The sequence below is a fragment of the Eumetopias jubatus genome, unplaced genomic scaffold (assembly GCF_037043125.1).
Source record: "Eumetopias jubatus isolate StellerSeaLion01/CBP00866 unplaced genomic scaffold, mEumJub1_p1.0 scaffold_16, whole genome shotgun sequence".
In the NCBI taxonomy this organism is placed as follows: domain Eukaryota; kingdom Metazoa; phylum Chordata; class Mammalia; order Carnivora; family Otariidae; genus Eumetopias; species Eumetopias jubatus.
The window spans coordinates 70116004-70139795 of record NW_028274822.1 but is presented as its reverse complement, the minus strand read 5'-3'; the positions used below and the strand labels follow the sequence as shown (position 1 = coordinate 70139795).

Here is a 23792-nt window from a genome sequence, read left to right as displayed (position 1 = left end):
TGACCGGGGCACCTGGGTGGCTCAGTCGGTTAAGCGACTGCCTTCGGCTCAGGTCATGATCCTGGAATCCCGGGATCGAGTCCCGTATCGGGCTCCCTGCTCGGCAAGGAGTCTGCTTCTCCCTCTGACCCTACCCCCTCTCATGCGCTCTCTCTCTCAAATAAATAAAATCTTAAAAAAAAAAAAAAGGGGTATGACCTATATGATTCAACAAGTCTACTCCAAAGATGATGCATGCATACATAAACAAGAATGTCCACAGCTGTATTATAATAGCAGAAAAACTAAAAACAATCCAAATGCCAGTCACAGAGACATGGATAAAAAATTATATATTCCATTGTAGGTGTGATTCATTTTTCATTACTGTATGATATTCAACAGTGATAGAAGAGTATATAGTAGTGAAGATTAATAAATTACAGCTACATCTAACAACATGGATGGATTTCTGGAACACAATATTGAAAAGAAAATAGCACGTTGCAAAACAGTAAATTTCAGCAAAACAGTCTATTCAAGTTCAAAAACAGGCAAAACAAAACAATTATTTAGGAAGGTAAAAGTTTTTAAAAGAGCAAGAACAAATATGCACATCAAATTCAGGATGGTGGTTACTGCTGGGCAAGGAGGAAACGGGAGAGGACCCAGGAAAGGCACACAGATTTATAAAGTAAGAAAAATGCTTTTTTAAAAAACAAGATGATAGGTGTACATTGCATATTCTTACCATATAAATATTTTATAAATACAGTACTCTTTTGTAGCGACACAATGTCTAATAAAAATAATTGTTAAAACAGCAGCTTAATGGAAAAAAAAAAAAAACATATGATTTGACAGTCAGGGTTGTGTCCCTGACAATTGTGTGCCCCCCAACCCACATTTCAGTCTATGTAACTAGAGCCCCCTGGTGCTCCACTCAGGTAAGACTGGCAGTTTAAACAAGATGGAAACTCCACACTTTAAAGATCACTCACCAAAACCACAGCCAATATTCTGCTCACCTCTAACATGTGGATTTCCAACCCATCAGAAACAAGACCCAGATATCAACATTGTTTCACCGTTTCTACCTAAAGCAAAATAGCAGGGCCCCTGGGTGGCTCTGTTGGTTAAGCTTCAGACTCTTGATTTTGGCTCAGGTCATGATCTCAGGGTGTGAGATGGAGCCCTGCCATGGGCTCCACGTGGAGCCTGATTAAAATTCTTTCTCTCCTCCCTCTGCCCCACCCCACTTGCACTCTCTTTAAAAAAAAAAAAGGCATTAAAATATTTTTTAAAAATAAAATGGCAATTAAAACTGGTGTACTGGCAAATTTAAGGCTTGCATCTATAAAAAAAATAAGTTTATTTTTAAAACTACCAGAGTTCATAACATAGAAAATAAATTGTTTGCTTTTCTCTGTATTAATAATCAGGAACAAAGATGGAAAAAATATCCCATTCACAATACTGACAAAAACTGTAACAGAAAAAGAGAAAGTTATAGAACATGTATGAAGAAATTATAAAATCTTATTGTAGGACTAAAAAGAGTCAAACAAATGAAAAACCATTTTGTATCCTCTGGGGGGATTTAAGGTCATAAAAATGTCAACCTCCCATAACTTACATCTAAAATTTAATGTAATTATAATTTAAATCCCAAGGGAACTTTTTTCTTTGGCAAGGATGGGAAAAAATTGGGTAACATGATCTTAAATTTCACTTAACAGGAGCGCCTGGGCGGTTCAGTCAGTCAAGCGTTTGCCTTCAGCTCAGGTCATGATCTCAGGGTCCTGGGATGGAGCCCCGCGCTGGGCTTCCTGCTCAGTGGGGAGTCTGCTGCTTCCTCCTGCTCTGTCCCCCCCTTCCGACTCTCTCTCCCTCTCAAATAAATAAAAATAAAATCTTAAAAAAATAAATTTCACTTAACAGAATAAATTCTAAGAATAGCCTGGAAAAATATTAAAAAAAAACAAAACAAAACAGTGAGGGAGACTGATCCATCTAGATGCTCCTGACACCCAAAATTCTAGTTTCAGCTGGGACCCCACCCCTCACATCAGAATCACCTGTCCACCCGATAACAGGACGTCTTCACTGACAAGTCCAAGGAGCCACCAAATAGAATGGACTATAAATAATGACCAAGGTTGTTCACTTAATAAATGGGGCGAACATAGTGAATTCCCATCTGAAAGAATCAAAGCTTGACTCTTGCCTTACCGCTTAAACTAAAATTCCACAGGGAGTGGACACTGACATTTTTAATATTGCAACAAAACATAAGAGAATATTTGGGGGAAGGCAATAAAAGGGAGAGGTTTTCCTAAGCATGGCAAGAATCCCCAAATTCTAAAAGTGTTTACCTTTCAAGTACAACATACACAAAGCTAAGGACAAACCCGTAGGAAATGGGCCAAGGTTGTGAGACACAAGATGCCTCAGGTCCTGGGAGAGGCCGACAGGCTGGCAAGCAGGCCAGACCTTCGAGGAAAATTACCTGGAGATGGCTATTTTAAGATGTGAAATATGCAGCTTCCTTTCCAGGTCCTTTATCTTGCAGATATAAAAGCACCACACCGCAAAGTCATCTATACAAAATGCTTTCTGTAGTGGCCAAAAAAAAAGTTGAAAAACAACGCAGACGCCATTAGAAAAAAACAAAACAAAAAAACAAAAACCCCACCCACTTTTCTGCTTGGGGTGTGGGCAGGCCATTGGATCCCCAGGGCCTTTCGTTCGCCCTAGGATGCGAAGACCCTGAGGCCGCCGCCCCCCAACTTGCCCCGAGTCTGGCCGCGTGTGGCGGTGCTGCCAGGGCTCCACATCGCGTCCCTGCAGCCAGCAGGCCTCGCGCACCTGAGTTTCGGCACAGCGCTTCCTCCCCACTAGCCTGCTCGCCTGCACCCACCGCCCCATTGGCGGGCTCGTCGTGTTCCCAGGCGCATGGCGCAGCCGCACACGTGCGTGCCGGGGAGGAGCATCGCGCAGGTGCTGTTACGTTCCCGCCTCGAGGGTCTGGAGAACGGGCTAAGGGACGCGCTCGGCCGACCGGCAACGGTTGGCGGGTTGGGTGAAGGCCGGCGCCCGGATGGGACTGCGGCTGGATCCTGGCCGCGTCTTCTGGGCCAGGTAAGAATTTGCAGCCAGTTCTCCAGCCCATCTCGTATTGTGATAGATGGTTTAAGAGTAAGAACTCAGAACTCTTCCCCTTCTAATAGTTCTCCTCCAACCGCAGCGCCCCACACCCGATGACAGACTGGCCTAAAGGGTGGCATTAGGGAGGGTAGTGAGAGCCCAGAGCTTCGTTAGAGGAAAAGTGTAAAGGGAGGGCCAGTAAACTCAAAAGTGGTGAATTAGAGCTGGCCGCGGCTTCCCCATTTCTGCCAAGTCCAGAGGGGAAAGGGGGAAAAGATATGTCCATGTCCATCAGATCCTTCTCTCAGTGGTCTAAGTGTGCCCCAGTGGTATGAGCTCCCCCACTCTCTAGGCCTTGGCTGACAACTGCTGGGAATGCCACAATGTACCATAGGCAACCTGCAAGGCAGCCCTTTAGGAGGCTGGATGGAAGCCCCGCCCCTCCTCACCCTTAAGGGATACTTTTGAAACAGGCCAAATGGTTAGGCAGCCATGAGGATGGCTATGGGGTAACACCCCAGGAGGGCCAGAGTAAGCAGTGAAATGCCTACGGGTAGTTCGGAGGGACCAGTGAATCTTGGACACAAAAATTCAGGGTCAGGGCAACAAGCGCTTTGGACCTCCATTCCAACTTCAGACCAGCCCTAGATTAGTGGCTATCTACATATAGGGGCCTCTGAGTAAATTTAAGGTGAACTAGCCTCATGGCTTAAATAAGCCAGGATGGGCAATGACTGGTCTGAGGCCTTGTGAGCTGGAAGGAAATTTCTACAGGACCCACCAGGAGCCCTAGTTAGACGACCACGGGGGCGGGGAGACACTCGTCAATATTTTGGCTCATTGCAGAGTGAGATGTTCCTTGCCAGGGCCTTCCTCTGTCCAGTCTTTGTCTTGCTCACTATGGAGGGTGACCCCATTAGTGCTGAGAACAGAACAGTCTGAGGCCTAAAACAGGGCAGCAAAGAAAGCGTGTTCCCTTGGAGCTCTGCCTCCCTTGGCCAAGCTGGCCATGGAACCAAAAGCAATGCGGTCATTCAAAAGGAAGCCTCAGAGGTGCCATCTCCAACAAAGGCCAAAACCCTCTAGCGGAATTCTGAGGATGTTTCAAGCACCTTAGTGACCACCACCAACAGGTCCCTTATAGCCTGGCCCAGCTAGAGAACAATCTTCCGACAGGGACAATTAACCAGGAGCCACTGCCCACTCCAGTCAAGCCTTGTATTCTATGTAAATGGCAAAGAAATTTGAGCTTTATCACTTACTGATCCTTAGAGCTAAAAATTCTTGGCTACCACTGCTTGAACCACAGGTCTGAAAGGCATTTATGTAGACTTGGGGAACTGGACCCAGTAAGAGCAGCCAAAAAGTAGTGTCACTCAGATAAAGGAGGAACCAGAAAAGTTTTTCTCAACCTATTAACCCATGCCTTCCTTGAGTAAACAAACATGTTAAACCTTTGTCCTGACCTAGTAATACAGTACTGATCCTGAAGTGGGGGTTATAATCCTAAATCCATGGGACACTTGGGCCTGAATGGGTTGTACAAGGTGAACATTTTCCTGAAGACTTCACCCCTTGGTTATCATCTTCTATTTTTGTAAACACTTTTGTAAAGTCCCTAATCCAGATTCAGAACTACAGACTGCATCAGAGACACAACTGGCCAATGAAGGTGCTCAATCGTAGTTCAACTCAAAAATATATCACTTTTCTCCTTTCAGATTAGTACACAGGATGGAAGAGACTGCATACTGACAAGTGTGGTGGGGGGGCGGAATACACTGCTCGTAGGAGCTAAAGTCGGAGGTCTTTTCTGGACTGTATCTTAGTATTTTTAATATTAATATCTACCATTTGACACAGCCATTTCTCTTTGGAATTTACCATACATACATATAGATCTGAGTTAATAATACACACATCATAGCATTTTTCATAAATGTTAACCCAAATTTTGTTAAGTAGGAGACTCTTAAAACATCAGTACATCCAAATCCAAGACAATGAAATGCTATGAGGTTGTGCAGAAGAAAAAAGTAGACCCATATGGGCTATTCTGAAACAGGTTCCAAGATACACTGATTGGGAAACCGGCAGTAACAGAACAGATGTGTGCTCAGCATGGATATTCTTTTCAAGGAGAAAACAGGGATCAAGGGTGAAACGGAGTCTTGCTTTTCAGGCTTTCCAGCCTTTTGTACTGTTTGAATTTTTACTGTTATGCGTGTCACTTAAAAACTAACGAAAGTCCCCACTGCTCCCATTCCTTAAAAACAGGCAATGCTGTACTCACTCACCTTTTTGCGGCCATTGTGCTATGGACCCTCAGGCCACAAACCAGCCAGACCACTCCCTCCTCCCAAGTCTTCATTAAGTTCCAAGCAGGTCCCATCACATGGAAAGGGGAGGAACCCTGCACTTTATCTTCCCACCCAGAATGGCAGGACCTCTGTCTGGGCAACAGGCTACATTCAGTACAGCTGTGATTGGATTTACACAGCAAAGTGGGCACATGAAGTTCAAGCTAAAATGTTTTATGAAATTCAGCATTTGTTTCTGTGTGTGTTACGGAGGGTGAATATTGAAAAAGATGGTGATGAGGAATAATCTGAAGACAGTTTAAAACCATAGTGGTAGAAAGAATGAAGCAGAAAGTGCTAGATTTTACTAACAGAAGAAAACAGACTGCATTCAGGAGTCTCACCAGTAAAAGTTTTATAGTATTGCATTTTGATTACAGGTGTGTAAATAAAAAACTTGGGTATTACCCCTGGTAAAAATGGAGAACCAACTTCCTTTAGATTAAAACAGTAGGTCTGGGGACAAAAATGAACCACATGCTGCCTGGGATGGAGAGAGCGAGGTGGACAGGAGAGGACTCACCAGCTCAAGAAACCCCAAGGCTCAGAGAATCTTCCAGAGGAAGAGACCAGGTTCTGAGTGGTATTTCCCCAAATAACCCTGCCCCAGGGATGTGGTTTGGGGAAGCCCCAAACCCACAAATTGCAGGTGCTTCTGGACACATGCACAAGTGGGTAAAGACTTCCCTCACCAGTGCCTCCCAGTCTTGTGCAGAGGCCACAAAGTGGCATGTGGGCCACTGTTGACCCGGAGTAGGTAGATGCCAGAAACACACCCAGAAAGGTTTGAATCACAGACCAGTGGTACCAGGCCATAGTTCTTGTGCATCTAGAAAACCCAAAGTCCCCAACAGTAGAGGAGAGAGAAGAGAGTTGGGGGAAATCAAACCAGAATTTTTCCAATGACCACTAAAGAGAAACTCAGCAACTCTTGCCATGTCTTTGACCCTGAGAAGTCACCTGAAGGACACAGCTGCATGAGGCTGTGATTAGATGGGAGGGAAGGCATGGTGTGCTTCCTACAAAGCTGCCTCTGGAGTCCCTGTGGCTCAGTGACCCCTCTCCTGTCTGGCCCAGAGCAGGGACCGGTGAGGCCAGGCAGAGGGGAAACAGTAAAAACAGCAGCGGCAGGCTCTCCAGATCAGCCAGCACCATCTGAGGCAGTGTGCTCCCTCCAGACCCTGCCAAACCCACAGGCAGAGGTCACCACCAGATCAGCACCAGGGGCTCTGTCATAAGGAGCTTTCTCAAAAAGAATCCTTTGGAATTCAAACATTCATTCAGTGTGTATTCCAATAGAGTCAGATCTACTACTCAACCTGGACTCAAGTTTTTGAGGTGGGAAACCTCACTATCCATGGTTAACTGAGGAAATCACTGCCACAGGGAGAACTTGAATGGTGGATGGGGGGGGTTGAATGGGAGGATCTTTCTTCCCCAAGCTGTTGGGACAATGCCACAGCATGACTGACAGCTGCTTGGGCCAACATTCATGTCCCTGACCTGAGAAGGGAGCTGCTCAGCAGTGAGCCTCTATCCTGACCCCCTACCCCCAGGGGTCCCCCAGATCAGAGCCCCTAGGAGAAGCACAACTCTGGAGGGCTCTTTCCCTTGCCCACTCCTCAGATATCAACACTGTTCATCCTCTAGAATAGCTAAGCCCTGCCCCTGAAGCCTGACTTATGGATGACACTGGGTTTACTGTATCTTGAGGAGCCAGGAGCCAAGAGAAGGAGCTTGGCATCCTGGTTCTCTGTCCTTTGCCCAAGAGTCACCAAAAGAAAAATGTATGGTCTCATAGCAGGCGCAGCATCTTATTTCTTTTAAAAAATAAATATTTATAAACTTAGGGAGGAAGATTCAAAGAATCAGAGTATTTTTCCCTCCAAAAGCACAAATGTCTCATGAGTCAAATCAAGGTAAGTCCACCAACCCATGAACAAAACAACCCCCCCCCGAACTCTGCCTTGAAGGGCAGAGGAGCTGATCTTTGTCTCTGAGCCCCTTAGTCCCCCTTGGTGATCAGGTCCTCGATGTAGGCATCCAGCTCATCATCTGTGTTGATGTCTATGTCCTGGAATAGAAAGGAGCAATCAGCTAGGGCCCAGAAGGCGGTGTGGGGGGGGGGGGGTGCCACCTCCCCATCCTTCTCACAGGCCAAGGAGCCTGAGCCCAGGATCCCCAACCCCCGCCTCCACCCTTGCTGTCAGGCCTGTCCCATCTTGATCATTCTCCCCCTCCCCATCCTCTGTGCACAGATGACGCCCAGATTTCTTGCTCCTGCCCTGCCTTTACCCCAGGTTCCCAGTGCCTTAGATGTGTTACAGACTTCTCAGACTCAGTATTCAAAACAGCCCAACTGCATCACCCTACCCCGGCTTGTGCCCATCTCAGTACAGGCTACCACCTTCCCTCACCCAGGGGCTCAAGACAAACATTAGTATCACCCCTGTTTCCTTCCTTCTCCCCAAATATTACAAATCTTTCTTTCTCACGGTCACCATCCAAGATTCAGGCCACCAAATCTCTCACCCAGATAAGTGTGGGAACCTCCTCACCCAAGCCCTAGCTTCTAACTTCCACCCAACTCCAGGACTTCCTACAACCAACCACAGTTAAGTATCTTAGGTTGCAAAAAGGACTGTGCCATACCCCTCCAGGGACGGCCCACCTCACGTAGGCCTGCCTCTTCTATCACCCACAAGTCCCTGCCTTTGACCTCAGGTCCTACTCTTCTCTCTGCCCAAAGCACTCACATCCAATCTTGTATGACTGATTCTACTCAGCTCAAATACCCCCTTCTTAGCGAGAACATCCTAGTAAAGTGGCCTCCATGTTTTCCTTCTCTTGTATTTACTTCATAGCACTTCCCCCCATCAATAATTCTGTGCACCAGACTGTTGGGCCATGAGGGTAGGGATCTTATCTTGCCTATCTGGTTCACCCGGTATCCACAGGACAAACACAGAGCAAGTCCACGGTTTTCACTGCCTTGGTGAAGGACTAAGACCCTACAGGGGCACTCCCCACTTCTGGGCAACCCAATCCCAATCTGGGCGTCATCTGGAAAAGCGAGAACTTTTTTCTGTTTTATGGCTTGGAGGATTCTCAAACCAGGTTGTAAACCAGAAGATCTAAACAAGGGCAAAAATCTGATACCGTGGGTCTGGCTGGGATGAGGCCCAGGCAGCCGCACCACCTCCAGCCCTTCTGGTCAGGATGCTGTGCAGCCAGGGTTGGAACCACAGATTCCTGTGAGTGGGGAGAAGGGAGCAGGAGGTGCCCAGGCCCCCCTCCCTGAGACACCAGGTGGTCCAGCTGCAATGAGAGGGCTGCCTGGCTCACCTCCTGCACCTTTTGCAGGAGCGCCACGATGTTGGTCCTCAGCTTCTGCAGCTTCTCCTCTGTCTCTCGGAGCTTTCTCTCAGAAGTGCGCAGGCTCTCCTCGGAAGCCTTGGCCCGTGAGTCGGCACGGCTCTGGTAGGAATGGCACAGATTCTGGAGTCCCACTTCATACTGTTTGAAGTACTCTTTCTGTAGGGAGGGAACCCACAGGATGATTGCATTAACTTACAGGGGCCCCCAGGGTCCCTCTAAATTAGCACTAGTATCCCCACCCTGGCTCAGCACGAGGATGTTCAGTGTGAAGGGATGTCACACACAAGGGACAAGCGGGCTCTCTAGCTCCAGAGTGGAAAAACCTGATGCCCATCTCATGGGGCTGCCATGAGAGGGAGATAGGATCACCTGATGTGAAGCCCTCAGCCCTTGGCAGACACCAAGCTATTAGTGAGGGATGATTCTTCCATTCCAGTTGGCACAAAAAGGACGAGTTCCTCTCCCAGCTCACACCTTTCTAACCTCACCATAGTCCTCTCAGCAGCCCATTCCAAGTCACGCCCCACAATGTAAGAACCAAAAGTTCTCTTCCAGAAATATTTATCAAGCACCCACCAGCGGCAAATACCTTCAGATTTGTGTAGTATACTTCTATAAGCAACATCAGAGCTTTTACTATCTTTCCTGAGTACCTGAAACTTCCAAGATGTGGGGTAGTGATGGTAAACTAGCAGTTTCTCTAGACATGAGGCTTTTCAAACTTTTAAAAGGTAGCAGAACATTTCAAAAGAAATGTTACATGGAATCTAATTGTAAAAAAATCTGAGCAGTATCTATTTTCAAAACTCAAATTTATAACATCATTTACTCTTAAGTCACCAATGAGAATAAGGCCATTTTAATGAAAATGAGTGGTTCTGGCTGACCACTGTAGTCTTATCAACTCATGTGTTTATATGCTTCTATAAAGATGTATGAGCTACCGGCATTGAAGGGCTCCTGACTGATTTTAAAAAGTGTTACTGGCTCCTGACTGCTGTTTTTAAAAAGTGTGACCGGAAAGTACTTAACTCTGTCATTTACCTTACAATGTAGAGTATCCTATTAAACCAAGATGGCAAAAGAAATTTGAAGTTTTATGTAAAAAAATTATGTTGGCAGCACAAAATAAGTGAGCAGACTCCAAAATATTAAAACTCAGTATACGATGTCTTGAGCCTATGATTAGTTTTTTAACTCTTTAAACTTTTTATTTATTATAGATTTAAATGGTTATATTACTTTTTTAAAAATATATATTTAAATCTAATATTTGCAGGACTCCTGAGAGCTTTATGGAACTCCTAGTCCAGTATGATGGCAAAAAAGATCTTTTACAGACTGACAAGAGCATAATGAACATTAGACTGTTGTGTCCCTGACATTAAAAAAATTAGTTTGAGTTACTTTAGACATTACAGTCAGCAGACTATAAAGCTGATGCATTGAGATGATGGACTCTGAAAAACAAACTGAGGGTTCTGGAGGGGAGGGGGTGGGAGGATGGGTTAGCCTGGTGATGGGTATTAAGGAGGGCACGTTCTGCGTGGAGCACTGGGTGTTATATGCAAACAATGCATCATGGAATACTAAAAAAAATAAATAAAAATTGAAGTTGATGCACTGGTGATATACCTCCTTTTATAAGCATAAGCTAATAGACTTTTAGGCTCAGATGATCCTGGCTGTGTTTCTGGTCTGAGCAGCAAAGACCCCACTGCACTCAGGCTTCGCTGAGTCTGACAGCTTCAAGCCAAAATCAACAAATCTGACTGACAAGAGGATGCCAGGCCACCCTAGCCATCCTATTAGTGGTTTGTTCCTGGGATTTGCAGAGAGCACCTGCAACCTCAACAAGCGCAAGAGTTGAGGCATGGAACTTTCTAAGGAAGCTACCACGAGCTCTGCCATCCTCTAGCTTCCTTTGCCAGCACCTACCCTCTCATCTCATGGGGAAGCAAGGCAATACTGGAAGAAGGGCAAGACCCTTGTCCTAAAGAAGTACCTGGGTTCAAATCTGGGTTCTATCACAATAGACTCTTCACCTCTCTGAGCCTCAGTTTCTTCAACTCTTTTTTTTTTAAGTAGAATGGAGATTTAAAACCCCATCTTTTCCTCTTTGGCAAACCATCAAGCACACAGCTGCCATACAAGGGCCCAAGGTCTTGAACATACTAGCCCTGCAGTTTCAATTCTAGTTCTGTTCTCTAGAAACTCCTCCCTAGAAAACTTAAGCTATTCCAACCACAAAATTATCTATCCCGCTCAATGAAAGACAACTCCCAGATCCCATATGCAGCCCTGGCCTTCCTACCCCTCCCAAGTGCCCAATCCCCAATCTCCACCTGCCCACTGGACATCACCAGAAATGTAGGTGCTGGTGCTTCCAGCCCAACACATATCACAATTCATCACCTCTCTTACCCTCACCCTCTGTTTTCTCTCCCAGTTAATAGCTTTGTCATCACTTCCCACAGGCCTGAGACATAGAGAAGCACGTGGCCTCTGCCTCCTCCCCCATCACTTGCCTCCAGTCAACAACCTCTGACATGGCCCTTTCACCCACCAGTCCACCCCCTCCACTCTGGCTCAAGTTCCCGTTCCCTCACCTCTGAGCTGTCACAACTGGACCCGCCCCCTTGCCCCTGCATCTCCCATCCACCCATCCCACCCAAACATACTGCCACAAGAGGTATCCTCTTAGGGCGGGGTCAGCACACTACAGCCCCAGGCCAAATCAGCCTGCCACCTGTTTTTGTAAATAGAGCTTTACTGGAGCACAGCCATATCCATTCCTTTACAAACTGTCTACTGCAGCTTTCACGCTGTAATAGTGGAGTTCAGTAGTTACCACAGAGACTGTATAACCCACAAAGCTGAAAATATTTGCTAACTGGCCCTCTACAGAAAGTTTGTTGACTCTTGCCCTAGACCAGGTTCAGACTGACAATTCCCCCAGCTCAAAACTTTTGCTGGCCCTTCATTTTATTCAAGGTTTAAACCACTATGCCTAAGACCAGACATTCAAGACTCACCATATCCTGGCTCTCAGGCCCTCTTCTTGCCTAAATGCTCACCACACAGCCTGCTGCCCTGACTTGGGAAGTTTCATCCCTCTGACCCCTTGCTCACAAAGTCCCCTTACCTCAAAGCTTCCCTGTCACTTATAGAGGCACTTCAGACTGCTGCTCTCTCCCTTCCCAAGGCTGCCACAGCCCAACCACCTGCTTCCACAGCACTTATTGCTCTCACAGTCTCATATCCAACTACTGGTAAAAATTCAGGCTCTATTGAATCCTAAGCCACTTGGAGGCAGGACTCTCTTCTGCTACTCATTAAGAGGTCCAGCACAGGGCCTGTGCCACATCAGCATAGTAACACCCAGTGCTTACTTTCAACACATCTCTACCTCGCTCTAAGAGTCGTTTTAGGTACTTTGAGCCTAAGTTCTTCACTGTTGTCCGGGACAAGTTTACTCCCTCTGCTGGGGTAGAGAAAAAAGGATATACTCATTCTAAAATGTCAAACCAGGCCTGCTGTCCCGAAGTGAGGACTCAGCCCCAGCCTCTTATGGTAGGGTGTGGTTGGCTTCCGCACATCACAGTCATATCCAGCTACGGGGGAACGGGGAGTGGGGGGACACAGCAAGGGCTGGCAATCACAAAAAGCATTAAGCTGAGAGGTCATGCAGAATAAAAATAAAGGTCAGGCCAAACTCACCAGAGGAAATGATATTAGCTCATCTGAATTCATAGCACTAAGTTCCTTCTTGGAGATGGGGAAACTTGGAGGCAGAAAGTACCGTAAACAATTCCTAAAGAAAGAAGAAGGCGGGAACAGAAATTCAGAATAGCAAGAACAAGTGTGGAGTGCCACAGCTAGCCCCAGAGTGGGAAGACACATTACCGAAGGATCTGGACAAGCAGGTCAATAGTCTCATGGTTGGTGCTCGGGGCAGTGGTGTCAGGCTCTATGCGGATGCAGTCAGAAGTAGAGGGCTCTGCCATGGCTACAGCCTGCTGGGCCGCCGCCGCCGCCGCCGCCGCCTCCTCCGCCGCCTCCTCCTCCGCCTCCTCCTCCTCCTCCTCCTCCTCCTCCTCCCCGCCCTCCTGCTGCGTGTCCGGGCTCTGGTACTCCGGAGAAGGGGGCTTCATCAGCCGCACATCCTCACTGCCTTTCTCTACCCTAGGAGGCACACAAGCACTTGTGTCATGTGTGCCCCAGGCGCCCAGGATGGGCCACCTTCTGGGAGGCCAACTCTGTCAGCCTCTGGAAAGGAGCATTACCAGCGGTCTCTTGGAGTGGTGTCTGTGGGCACGTAGTCAAATTTCACCTTCCACCGCACCACATGTTTGCCCACCTCCACAGCTGTGACGCGGCCTGTGTACCACTCCCTGTTCACACGCACCTCCACGTGCAACCCTTTATCTGAAAGAATGAGGATGGAACGGAAGTCAGAACACTAACAAAGTTCCCCACTCAGCCAGGGCCACCTTGAGAGAGGCGGTCCCAGGATCTGCAGAGACAAGAACCCCTAATGCTTGCCTGTACTTTGCCAGGAACATGAAGCCCAGCCACCCTGATCTCCTCCCCCATCTGTTGTGAGGGTGCCAAAGAGCAGCAGGATGAGTGACTGCCAGAGGTGCAAGCCAAGAAATTTGTGCTAAAAATACACATAAGGGTGTGCTATCTTCAGAATTCTTCTCGGGATCAGACTTGGAACCACTGCTACATAAGAGCCCAGAGCCAGGAAAGCCTTCGAGAGCCTTCAGGATAAACAGCTGCTGGCTGAGGGACCCCACTACCCTTTTCCCCCACAGGCTGCCAGGTACCTCCCCAAACTCACCTTTCTGAGCCCTCTTAAGATCAGCTGGGTCCTCTTCCCCAGCACTGTCTGAGAGCTGTAAGGAGAACAGAGTCTGTTAGAACCATCCCCAGTGCCCCCGAAAAGATTTTTACATGACTGGTGACCCAGGGTCATTAGCGGTCACCTCATGTTGTCTTATGTAGCCACTTACATCTCCGTGTCTCACCAAGAGCTGCTCTCTAAATCACTACCTTGAGTATCTACCCTTCTGCCACTTTTATAAACAAGACAGTACGCAAAGGAAAGTCACAAACACAGGGAAGCAAAGGGTTTCACAAGCCTCCCTGGTGTGTGACCTCCAGCCTGTGATGAGAGCCAGAAGCCAGTCTCACTCAGAAGCCTACCTGGCGCCATGTTTCTAAGTCATCTGTGTGACTAAGAGTCCTACAGAGATGAACTGGGCTTCTGGAAGGCTCAAATCACAAAACAGAAACGGAGCTGGTGCAGACTGCAACCCTGGGTAAGGAGGTTCTAACCTCACCTGGGACCACCTACCTCATTCAAGTCCTTCTTTTCCTCCTTCACAGCAAACTTGCCCCGCTTAGACCTCTCCTTCCTCCTCTCAGCCTCCTCCTCAGCTTCTTCTTCATCAGAGACCCCAAGAGTCCGCTTCCGACCAGGAGTGGTCTATAGCAAGAGGAGAGGGAATTGAGGGGCCCTGTCAGCCCTTGAAGTGCAGGAAGGTTCCATCTGGCCTAAAGGAGCTGTTCCACTTGTGTGCTTTTCAGTTCCCCCAAGGCTGAGCCTCCCGACATTACTCAGTATAGAGAAACCTCCTGATCCCTGTGCCCACAAGGACCTTTGCTCAAAGCTGTCATAGGGGGAGCCTCTCAGTTTACTTCTCCCTTAGCCTGCCTGGCCAGCCAGCTGTGACCTCCCTGAGACATGCTGACCACTGTTGCAGCCCAGCAAGGTGGTCACCAGGCTGCCAACCTACATCTACACCACAGAAGCTGGTGGAGGGGACTCAAATTTATAGCAGACCAAAACTCGAAGGGAGCAATGAAGAGCTCCCTGGACAGGAAACCAACTTGCTCTGTGCCCTGACCAGATCAAGTCCCTTCAGCTATTGAGACTCCTCCTCGGGGGCAACAGGAAGCTTTAGATTTGGTGATCTCCAGTGAGGCTCCCCCAATATAGCTTTGACACAGCCTGATTCCATTCCTACACCACTGAGAGTAGACTCGGGGCTGGAAGAGAAAAAGCATCTCACTGGGGACAGTTTATTGGGTGGCTCTGGCTTCTTGACCACTGGAGTCTTGATGGCTCTGGGAGCTGGGACCTCCCGAGGGCTCTTGGAGTTGGGTAGCAGAGATGGTGACAGTGGCTGCACCACAGGTGTAGGCCGGGGCGCAGTCTTAACCAGTGTGCTAGCAGGCTTTCGGGGTGGCTCGGGTGGCTGCAGCAGCCTGGATGTACTGGCCTCCTCCCGAGCTGCCAGGGAAGGAGGCTTTGGGGTACTGCTGATGACAGGAGCCTTTCGGGGCTGGCTGGCTGGCCTGGGAGCTTGCAGGGAAGGGGGTCTGCTGGGGGCATTCTTGATCACAGCAGGTAAAGGAGGTGACCGAGGTCGCTGAGGTCTACGTGCAGGTTCCTAAAAGAGAACCGGAGAGAATTGAGAACGCTGATCCCAGCACGAGACACCTAAGGAAAAGCCCTTCCCCTCTTCCTGGGCTTTACCTCAGTGGAAGGTCTGGTGGTCACTTCCAAAGGCAATTTCTTCAGGTCAGCTTGGGACCGGATAGGTGTGGTTTTCTGCACAGCAAACGTGATGATGAGGTTGTTTGCATATGTTGGTACATTCAAGCAAACTCTTTGGATCCCTACTATGTGTCTGGGATAGTGGGCACATAAAAAAGAAAACCTAGGCACAGTTCTACTATTTTAAGATTCCCATTCTCACTAGGAGACAAAAAATAGAGACACTGTATCATCAGCAAACTACAGGATTCTATGTGATTAATCTAACAATTGAGAGACCAGGAAAAAGTGTCAATGGACTAAATTCCTATAAAAGAGGCCAAAAAAGGTAAGAAAAGCCTGATGGAAAAGATCAGAAAGGACAAGTGGGATTCAGTAGACAGGGAGGCAGGCCTAAGACATCCAGGTTAGTGTGAACATCTGCACAGACACAGAAGCCAGAAAATAAAAAACTTTTTATAATAAAAATGATAAAGGGTTAGTACCATATGTACATCTCAAAAACCTGACAAATCAATTATGAAAAAAATACATGAAAAGCAGCTATCCTGAAACAAATAGACAAAAAAATTGTCCAACTCAAAAATATGAAAGAAATTCAAATTATAAGATGTGTACCTTTGCCTGTTGAATTTGCAAAAAAAACTTTAAAATAAACATACTACTTGTAAAAAAACAGAAATCGATACATCTTCTGGGGAATTACTTGGAAGAAGTTATAATAAGCCATAAGATTTTACAAACCCTTTTACTCTTTCAAATTCACTTCTGGAAAATTATCCCAAGAAAAGTATGCACTAAAAAGAGTCATAACACATCATTTCCATATTTTTATTATAAAATATATGTGGTACATAGGCACCCATAAAAAATTAGAAAGATATGTTAATTAATGGTGGTTACCTCTCTGGTAGAATACTTATTTTCTGCCCACATTGGAACACATAAACAAAACAGTTTGATTTTTTAAAATGATCATCATTAATGTACTCAAGAACCAGGGAGCCACTGAGGGTTCCTGTTCCTATCCCAGACAGACCTGACACAGGCTAGCTCTGACCACTGCCCACGACCCACGCACCTGCAGGGCTTCTAGTTTTTCCTGCTGCTGGCGAATTTTCTCTGTCAGCTGCTTCTGCTTCTCTTCTTGTGTCTTCAGGTCCTTTCTGAATGTCCCCAGGGGAACCTTCTGCTTCTGTTCAGAAGCCTCACATCTGTAGAATGAGGGTGTTAGGGAGGTTGCGGCAAAACAGGGCCCTAAGGAGGACATGGTCCTTCCTCTTCAGCCAACCCATGCTGTCTCTCACCACAGCAACAACCTCAGGGTTCCCAAATGTATAGAATTAATACTCACTGCAGGACAGACATCTATTCTTATTTCCAGGGCACTTACTATTTGTAGCAAGACAGAGATGTGAGGATATCAGCACTGACCTCAAGGTGCACAGCAAGTTATTTACCCAAAGGGTAGGGAGAATACAGTGGGGGAGAGAGGAGATACCCACAATCTCCTTGTTAGAGCCAAGTGCTCACCGGTCCTGCTCAGGATCAGGGTTCATGGAGCAAACCCAGGTGTCAGGGTAATCTTTTTCCACAGAACTCAGCTGGAAGGGGAGGGTTCGCCACTTCAGACACAAATCTATGACACAGAAAACACCCCCACAAACATCAGCCATGCTCCATACTATCTTTACTAAACAGGTTCCTCCCAACCAGGCCCAAGGCAAAGATATCCCCGACTTTCCATGGCTACAACTCTGCCTTCCTTACACAATGGTAATTCTTCTCAGGGACAGTGATCCCAGCAAGAACAGACACTTTATATCATGGACTTTCAATGTTCCCAGCCTCTCTCCCTCCTCCAACAGGATCCTGGCTCAATCATCACTCACACCATTAACAATGGAGTACCAAACCAAGTGATGCCTGGCAGGTTAGACACCTTCTGCCTCATTCAGGAGGGACAGGTGGGACTTGACACAGCCCCAAGGCTAAGCTCCCAGGCCCATCACCAAACAGACTCATCCCCAGTGGGACCCAAAGTCCATGAATGTCAGTCAAGTCAGGAGGCCAGCAAGGGGATAGAAAGAAGAGGGTCATGGATTATGGTGGAGAGTCAGGAGGAGGTTCCGACCACCGGCTCACCACACTGGATGGTGGTTGGGATTTCCATAGCTCTCCGGCGCTTATAACGTAGCTCGCTGGATGGGGGCTGGTTCCAGTTGGCAGAGAGGTAGCCAAACTCATCCCAGAACTTGATGATTCCCCTCTGGGCTGGAAAGGAAACACCCACACATCATATTAGGAGCCAGCCTCTCGCTCTTCCTAAATTTACATCCTTGGGCACTAAGGGTATTCTAAGGTTGGAAGTGAACAGAAAGGGAATTACCAATGGCAATGTCCTTCCAATACTGTGCCAGGTGCTCCCCCATCGCCCGCAGCAGGTGTCGGTACTCCTTAGCATCAGCAAAGTCCTGCTTGTTGTGTGTAGGTTCCAGGACCAGGTAAGGCACATCAACAACCCCAACAACCCCACCGCATGCCCTGCAGGAAGGAAAAAAGACAACTCTGTCACCCCACTGGCCCACTGCCTTGGGCTGAAAAGCTCTCCTTGGGCAATACTCACATGCCCCCTTCCAGCTGTGGGCCCACTTTTTCATACATCTTGATCAGGCGGCTACAGTTATAGATGAACATGCCATCCAGGTCCCGGTGCTCAATGTTGACCCCAAAAACAAAATTCAGTTCTTTAGGTTCTTTAAGTGCTCTGAGAAGACACAATATAAATTTAAGCAGATCAACCCACGAACACACAAACACCATGTTCTTGAAGATATGTTAGCTTAAGCTTAAACTTGAGACATGTTAAGGAATAAGTTTTGCATTTCCAGTCAAAGTGTAACCCATCAGACTTGGAAGGGAGATGGTACTGTGCAGTGACTCTAAGCATCCCTAATTAAAAGCATGTGACTTTGGCTGGCTTCTGGTAACAAAACAGGGACGTTAAGATTTAAGTATGAATGGGATACTGTGAAGCTGCTGCAAATCTCTGTGAAGATAGTTACATGGTGGACTAAACACAAGATCATACCTACTCCACTAATGTAGACAGTAATAAATTTTAAAAAGGTAAGAATTCTTAATCTCAGGAAAGAAACTGAGTGTTACTGGAGTGGTTGGGGGTGGGAGGGATGGGGTGGCTGGGTGATAGACATTGGGGAGGGTATGTGCTACGGTGAGCGCTGTGAATTGTGCAAGACTGTTGAATCACAGTTCTGTACTTCTGAAACAAATAACGCAACATATTTTAAGAAAAAAGAAAAAGAAGAAGATAACAGGAGAGGAAGAAAAGGGGAGTATGTCAGAGGGGGAGACGAACCATGAGAGATGATGGACTCTGAAAAAGAAACTGAGGGTTCTAGAGGGGAGGGGGGTAGGGGGATGGGTTAGCCTGGTGATGGGTATTGAGGAGGGCACGTTCTGCATGGAGCACTGGGTGTTATGAACAAACAATGAATCATGGAACACTGCACCAAAAACTAATGATGTAATATATGGTGATTAACATAACAATAAAAAATAAAAAAAAAGAATATAAAAAAAAAAAAGGTAAGAATTCACTAGGACAATGAACACGTATGTGAGGGAAGAGACCCTCATGTGATAAATAAAATCATGGAGCTGAAAAGCAGATGGATGAGCAGCACACTCACTCAGAAGAATCCAAAAACCTATGCCTGTGGCAGGAAGGCCAAGAAGCAGCAACCCAGGAATTCAATGTCCAGAGCCCCAAGAAGCTCCAGACATAAGGTGGGACATGGAGATCATCTAGTAAGTCAGGACAAGTACCCATTCTAGATGAAAAAGGTCCAAAACTCAATCTACAGCATTACTCCACATTTGTAACCAGGGATAAAATATTAAGAGTAGATATTACCAGATGGTACAAATGTAAGGGAGTTTTAAAATATTTCTAAAAATGGTCTGTTTTACTAGTTTTATACAATGAGCATTTTATATATCCTTTAAATGAAAAGGAGAAAAAAGAAGGAAAGAGAGAGAAGAGAGGGAGAGACAGAAAAAAAAAAAAAAAAAGAAGGGAGGGAGGGAGGGAAGAAAGAACAGGAGTTGCCAGGAAGAGAGGTCTACCAGGGAGTGGGCCCACCCTGCCTTTTCCTAGCTCAGGAAAAAACCTGCAGTGGGTATTTGACAAGCATTTGGGATCACATCAATGGCTCTCTCAAAGCAATCTTTGTGACAGAATAGCAACCTCACAGGGTGGGGAGGGATTCCTCAAGCTTTTTAATTTTGAGTACAAAAGCTACGTAATTTTAAAAACCCAGAAGTCAGGGACACCTGGGTGGCTCAGTTGGTTAAGGGTCCTGGGATCGAGTCCTGCATCGGGCTCCTTCCTCAGCAGGGAGCCTGCTTCTCCCCCTGCCTACCACTCCCCCTGCTTGTGTGCGTTCGCACTCTCTGACAAATAAATAAATCTTAAAAAAAAAAAAAAAACAGCCATGGCACTCACCGCTGCTTGGCCTCCTTGATCCGCTTCTTGACATCAGCTTCTCTGCGCAGGGTAATGGCTGTGTTCTGGACCTGACGCAACATCACCTGGAAACGTACGTTGGCACCAAGTGAGGGGAGGAGGTGCTCTGGACCGCAGCAGGCAGTATTATAAAAAACATCTGAAACTTCTCAATTTAAATCACATGGAATCAAAAACACACTGAGGGGTAGAGAACTGCTCAGACCCCTTCACTACTGTGTGTGACCTGGGGCAAGTGACCATCTTCACTTCAATCTCCCTTTCTATAAACTGAGAATACTAACAGTGGCCACTCCATATGGTTGTTAGGATGTTGAAATGATTAGCCAAGATTCTGCCATACAGTGTGTTCAATAATGATTATGGAAACATCATCTTAATATCCATTTTGCAGCTTTAAGGTAAGGAGTTCATGACTAGCCTAGAGCTGAGCCAGGCCAGCTCTGGGATGCTAATGCCAGGAATGCTAGACAATAGCTGCTCAGATCTGGGGCCTTACCCTGGAGTCCCGTGTGAGGTCTCCACCTAGGCGAACTTCTAAGGTCCGAGCTTTGCTCTCTGCCTCCCGTGCCTTCTCCTCAGCTGAAATCCAGAAGAAACCATGAATAAGGAATACAAAGGTTCAAAAACTCTTAATCATCCCTCCTGAATCCCACAGTGTAGTACCCGCTGGGCAAGATGTGTGTACACTGTCAAGGAACAGGAGAGCTGGGAGAGCAACCTCCAACCTCCCTGCCTGGAATGCAGTCAGTACAAAAAGGAAAATCCTTTTGTTTGGAGGTCCCAAACAAAACAGGCACTATTTATACTTGAGACATGTTTTTTAAACTTTACAAATGAACCAGAACAGGTCAAAAACTGCCCAAAGTAACCAGAGTTACATCCTCAGCAGGAGCTGGAAGTTATCCAAGTCCTCAGCCAATCACTCTCCATCAAGCAGCCAAGAAGCCCTGTCAGCATGGGAGACCTTGAGATGTTTGCCCTGGAGTCAGGAAAACCAATTTCGCAAGTATTTGGGCCAAAGAAAAGTGTGAGATTCTTCACTCTGAGCAAGCCAAGGAGTTGACACTGTTTTAGTTAAGTCCCTATAAATGGCTGATGAAGAGAAAGTAGAGTCTGGGGAGGAAAAACTGCTGAGAGGATTGGCATGCAGGGGTGCAAGAGGAACTAGACCCATGGTTCAGAACAGCCTGCCCCTGGGTGCTACACAGAGCTTTTTTTGGATCCTGCTTTGGCCACAAGCCTCCCCCAGACAATCCCAACCTGATCCCCCCTCCTGCCCAGGGGGGTGGGGGGTGCACATTACCAATCCGTGCTACATGCTCAGCTTTCTTCACCTCCTGCTCTGCACGAGTCTTGAAACGGCTTGATGTGTACTTGTACATCCTGAAGAGGGGGAGAAAGCAACCTCAAGACCCAAGCAGCAGCGGGGCTGGACAGCAATTGAGCAACTCAGGAAGCACCCTGCCTTCCTGCCCCCTTCCAAGCTGCACTATTCTCATGATGAGTCAAAAACAAACATTTTTTTTAAAGATTTTATTTATTTATTAGAGAGAGAGAGAGCACGCACAAGCAGGGGGAGCAGCAGGCAGAGGGAGAAGCAGACTCCCCGCTGAGCAGGGAGCCCGATGCAGGACTCGATCCCAGGACCCCAGGATCATGACCTGAGCCAAAGGCAGACGCCTAACGGACTGAGCCACCCAGGCGCCCCAGCAACAAACTTATTTTAGCAAAATATCCAATTCCTTACTCCACTTGCCCCTTTCTCCATCTTTGATAAGCAACCCCACTACACACCAGGTATATCAATAATCCCACAGCAGAAACAAATCTCAGCAATCAGCCAGGGCCTTTGCTCTCTCCTGTGTAGTGTCTAAAGGCCCCTTGGTCCTGAAGCTGAGAGGCTCAGACCGTTCACTGTGCCAGGCAGGGTACCCTCCATGTCACAGAAGGCACTCACACTCAACAAGCTTCACCAGCCAACCTCCACAGCTCATCAGCCATCTGTGTCCCTCCCTCAAGACTTAGAAGTTTCTATGCAGTAAATCACAAGTAGCTTAAAGGCCCAGATGCAGTCAACACTGTCAGAGCCTCTTATCATCACTCCTAGCATCACTCAAACAATGCCCCCGAGAAATACAGCCACGGCCCTATCCTCAGCTCAAGGGAACAGCAGACCGGGGTGGGCAGACCCCTACCTGGGCTTATATAGGCAGCAGGAGAGCCTCTTGGTCTGCACCTTGTGCCCATGGATGAAGATCCGCATCCGGGGATCAATATAAAGCACGGCAGCATAGGCACGGAAGGAGCGCCGCTCTGGCTTCCTAGAGGTGGCAGGAATAGAGGAGTGCTATCACCCACCCCACGACCAGCTTGACCAAAGATACGACAGAACAGCCTTTCTGCAGACCCTCCACCTCACATGTTAGCTTTTCTCACCACCCTGAAGGGTTGCTCCCTCCGTGTGGGGAGCACACCCTTCACATCCCCAGCACAGGCACTCCACAGACATCAGACCCAGCCTTACCACTGGCCCCACCACAGACCCAGCAAAACCCATCCTGTCTCTAGGCTCGGTTTCCAAATCAAGGAGTTGGGGCAAGGGATCATTAATCTTTTCTTTTGGCTTAGCTGAGGAGCTGCGGTCCTATTCATCCTGTTTGTGGTAAGAAAACTTGGGAGTGCTCAGCTTCATCAACTCCAATACCGGGAAATTCAGGGAATGAGCCCCACCCCCCCCTTCACTATTAAAGTCACCTCCTGAGCGTTCTCTCCCTGAGAAAATGGACCACCAGTTCCAAGCCTTCCCTCCCTTCCCAGCCACACTCACGTGCCCTCTGGGGAAGTCTCTGCCATCTGGATATCTCTTGGATTTGAGATTATGTCTAGCTCTGGCTCTCCATTATCCATGAGTTTGAGATTGAAGATGATCACCAGTGTTCCTGGGAAACAAATCCTCCTTTTGTCCTGCCAGGCACCACCTGGTCATCCCCACACCACTCATGGCTCCTGGATTCTAGGGGCTGTAAGCTCAAGCCTACTTACCACTGTCTCCAGGAATCTTCATGAACTGAGTCATAACTTCCTCTTCATTGCGGAAGGGAGAATACTTGTAGATGAGTTCTGTCTCAATGGCAAACTTCTCCACGTTGTCTGTGACAGGTTCCCGGGTCCGAGCATTCCAGGTGGGCAATGGGACTATCACCTTTGGAGAAAGCACGGGCAGACACTTTGAGGGAGGACCCAGAATAGCCTTCCCCCAAAATGTGCATCCATCTTGTCCCTCTCCACAGTGGCTCCACATTGCCCTAGAGGTGAGGTCCAAGCTTTGCAGCCTGACACCAGAGGCTCTGTGGCTTCTGCCCTTCCCAAGCCTCAGCCTCACAGCAGTAGGTCCTCTGGGATATGCTGATTTATGCCCTGGGGGTCTTTGCATGGGCAGTTCCCTGCTTGGGATGGCCCTGGCCATTCTCCCAATTTGATATCAATTCTTCTCTCTCTACTACTGAAAAGATATTTGTACTTATCTCGTGAATCTGAAGATACATATAAACATACAACTCAGCAATTCCACTCCCAGGTTCTGGGAGTGTCTTCTGCACACATGTACCAGCAAACATGTAAGAGTAATATAAATATCCAAAACAGAATGAATAAATTACACTATCATATATTTATACAACAGAATAAGGTATAGTAATGACAATGAACAAACTAACAGCTATTAGCATCAACATGCATGGATCTCAAAAACAACGTTAGGTGAGGGGCGCCTGGGTGGCTCAGTCGGTTAAGGGTCTGACTCTTGATT

The 23792-nt window shown here is 47.3% G+C and overlaps 1 protein-coding gene across 3 annotated transcripts in view; it reads right to left on the bottom strand.

Moving 5' to 3' along the window:
* Nucleotides 1–7340: 7340 nt before the first annotated feature.
* The window catches only part of MORC2 (MORC family CW-type zinc finger 2), a 39513-nt gene continuing 23061 nt past the window's right edge, over nt 7341–23792 (bottom strand). Inside the window, exons 7-27 of one of the 3 annotated variants that reach the window (XM_028124678.1) lie at nt 23027–23186; nt 22812–22923; nt 22180–22305; nt 21288–21367; nt 20481–20563; nt 19961–20046; nt 18059–18199; nt 17822–17976; nt 17578–17706; nt 16966–17071; nt 16514–16646; nt 15412–15486; nt 14945–15325; nt 14227–14358; nt 13711–13765; nt 13151–13292; nt 12771–13049; nt 12585–12678; nt 8832–9020; nt 8646–8738; nt 7341–7560 (exon numbers count right to left, since the gene is read on the bottom strand). In XM_028124678.1, the coding sequence (XP_027980479.1) occupies nt 7492–7560; nt 8646–8738; nt 8832–9020; nt 12585–12678; nt 12771–13049; nt 13151–13292; nt 13711–13765; nt 14227–14358; nt 14945–15325; nt 15412–15486; nt 16514–16646; nt 16966–17071; nt 17578–17706; nt 17822–17976; nt 18059–18199; nt 19961–20046; nt 20481–20563; nt 21288–21367; nt 22180–22305; nt 22812–22923; nt 23027–23186 (2820 nt within the window). In that variant the 3' untranslated portion in view covers nt 7341–7491. The remainder of the gene's footprint in view (nt 7561–8645; nt 8739–8831; nt 9021–12584; nt 12679–12770; nt 13050–13150; nt 13293–13710; nt 13766–14226; nt 14359–14944; nt 15326–15411; nt 15487–16513; nt 16647–16965; nt 17072–17577; nt 17707–17821; nt 17977–18058; nt 18200–19960; nt 20047–20480; nt 20564–21287; nt 21368–22179; nt 22306–22811; nt 22924–23026; nt 23187–23792) is intronic. The other 2 variants (XM_028124679.2, XM_028124681.1) reach the window with 2 other exon arrangements.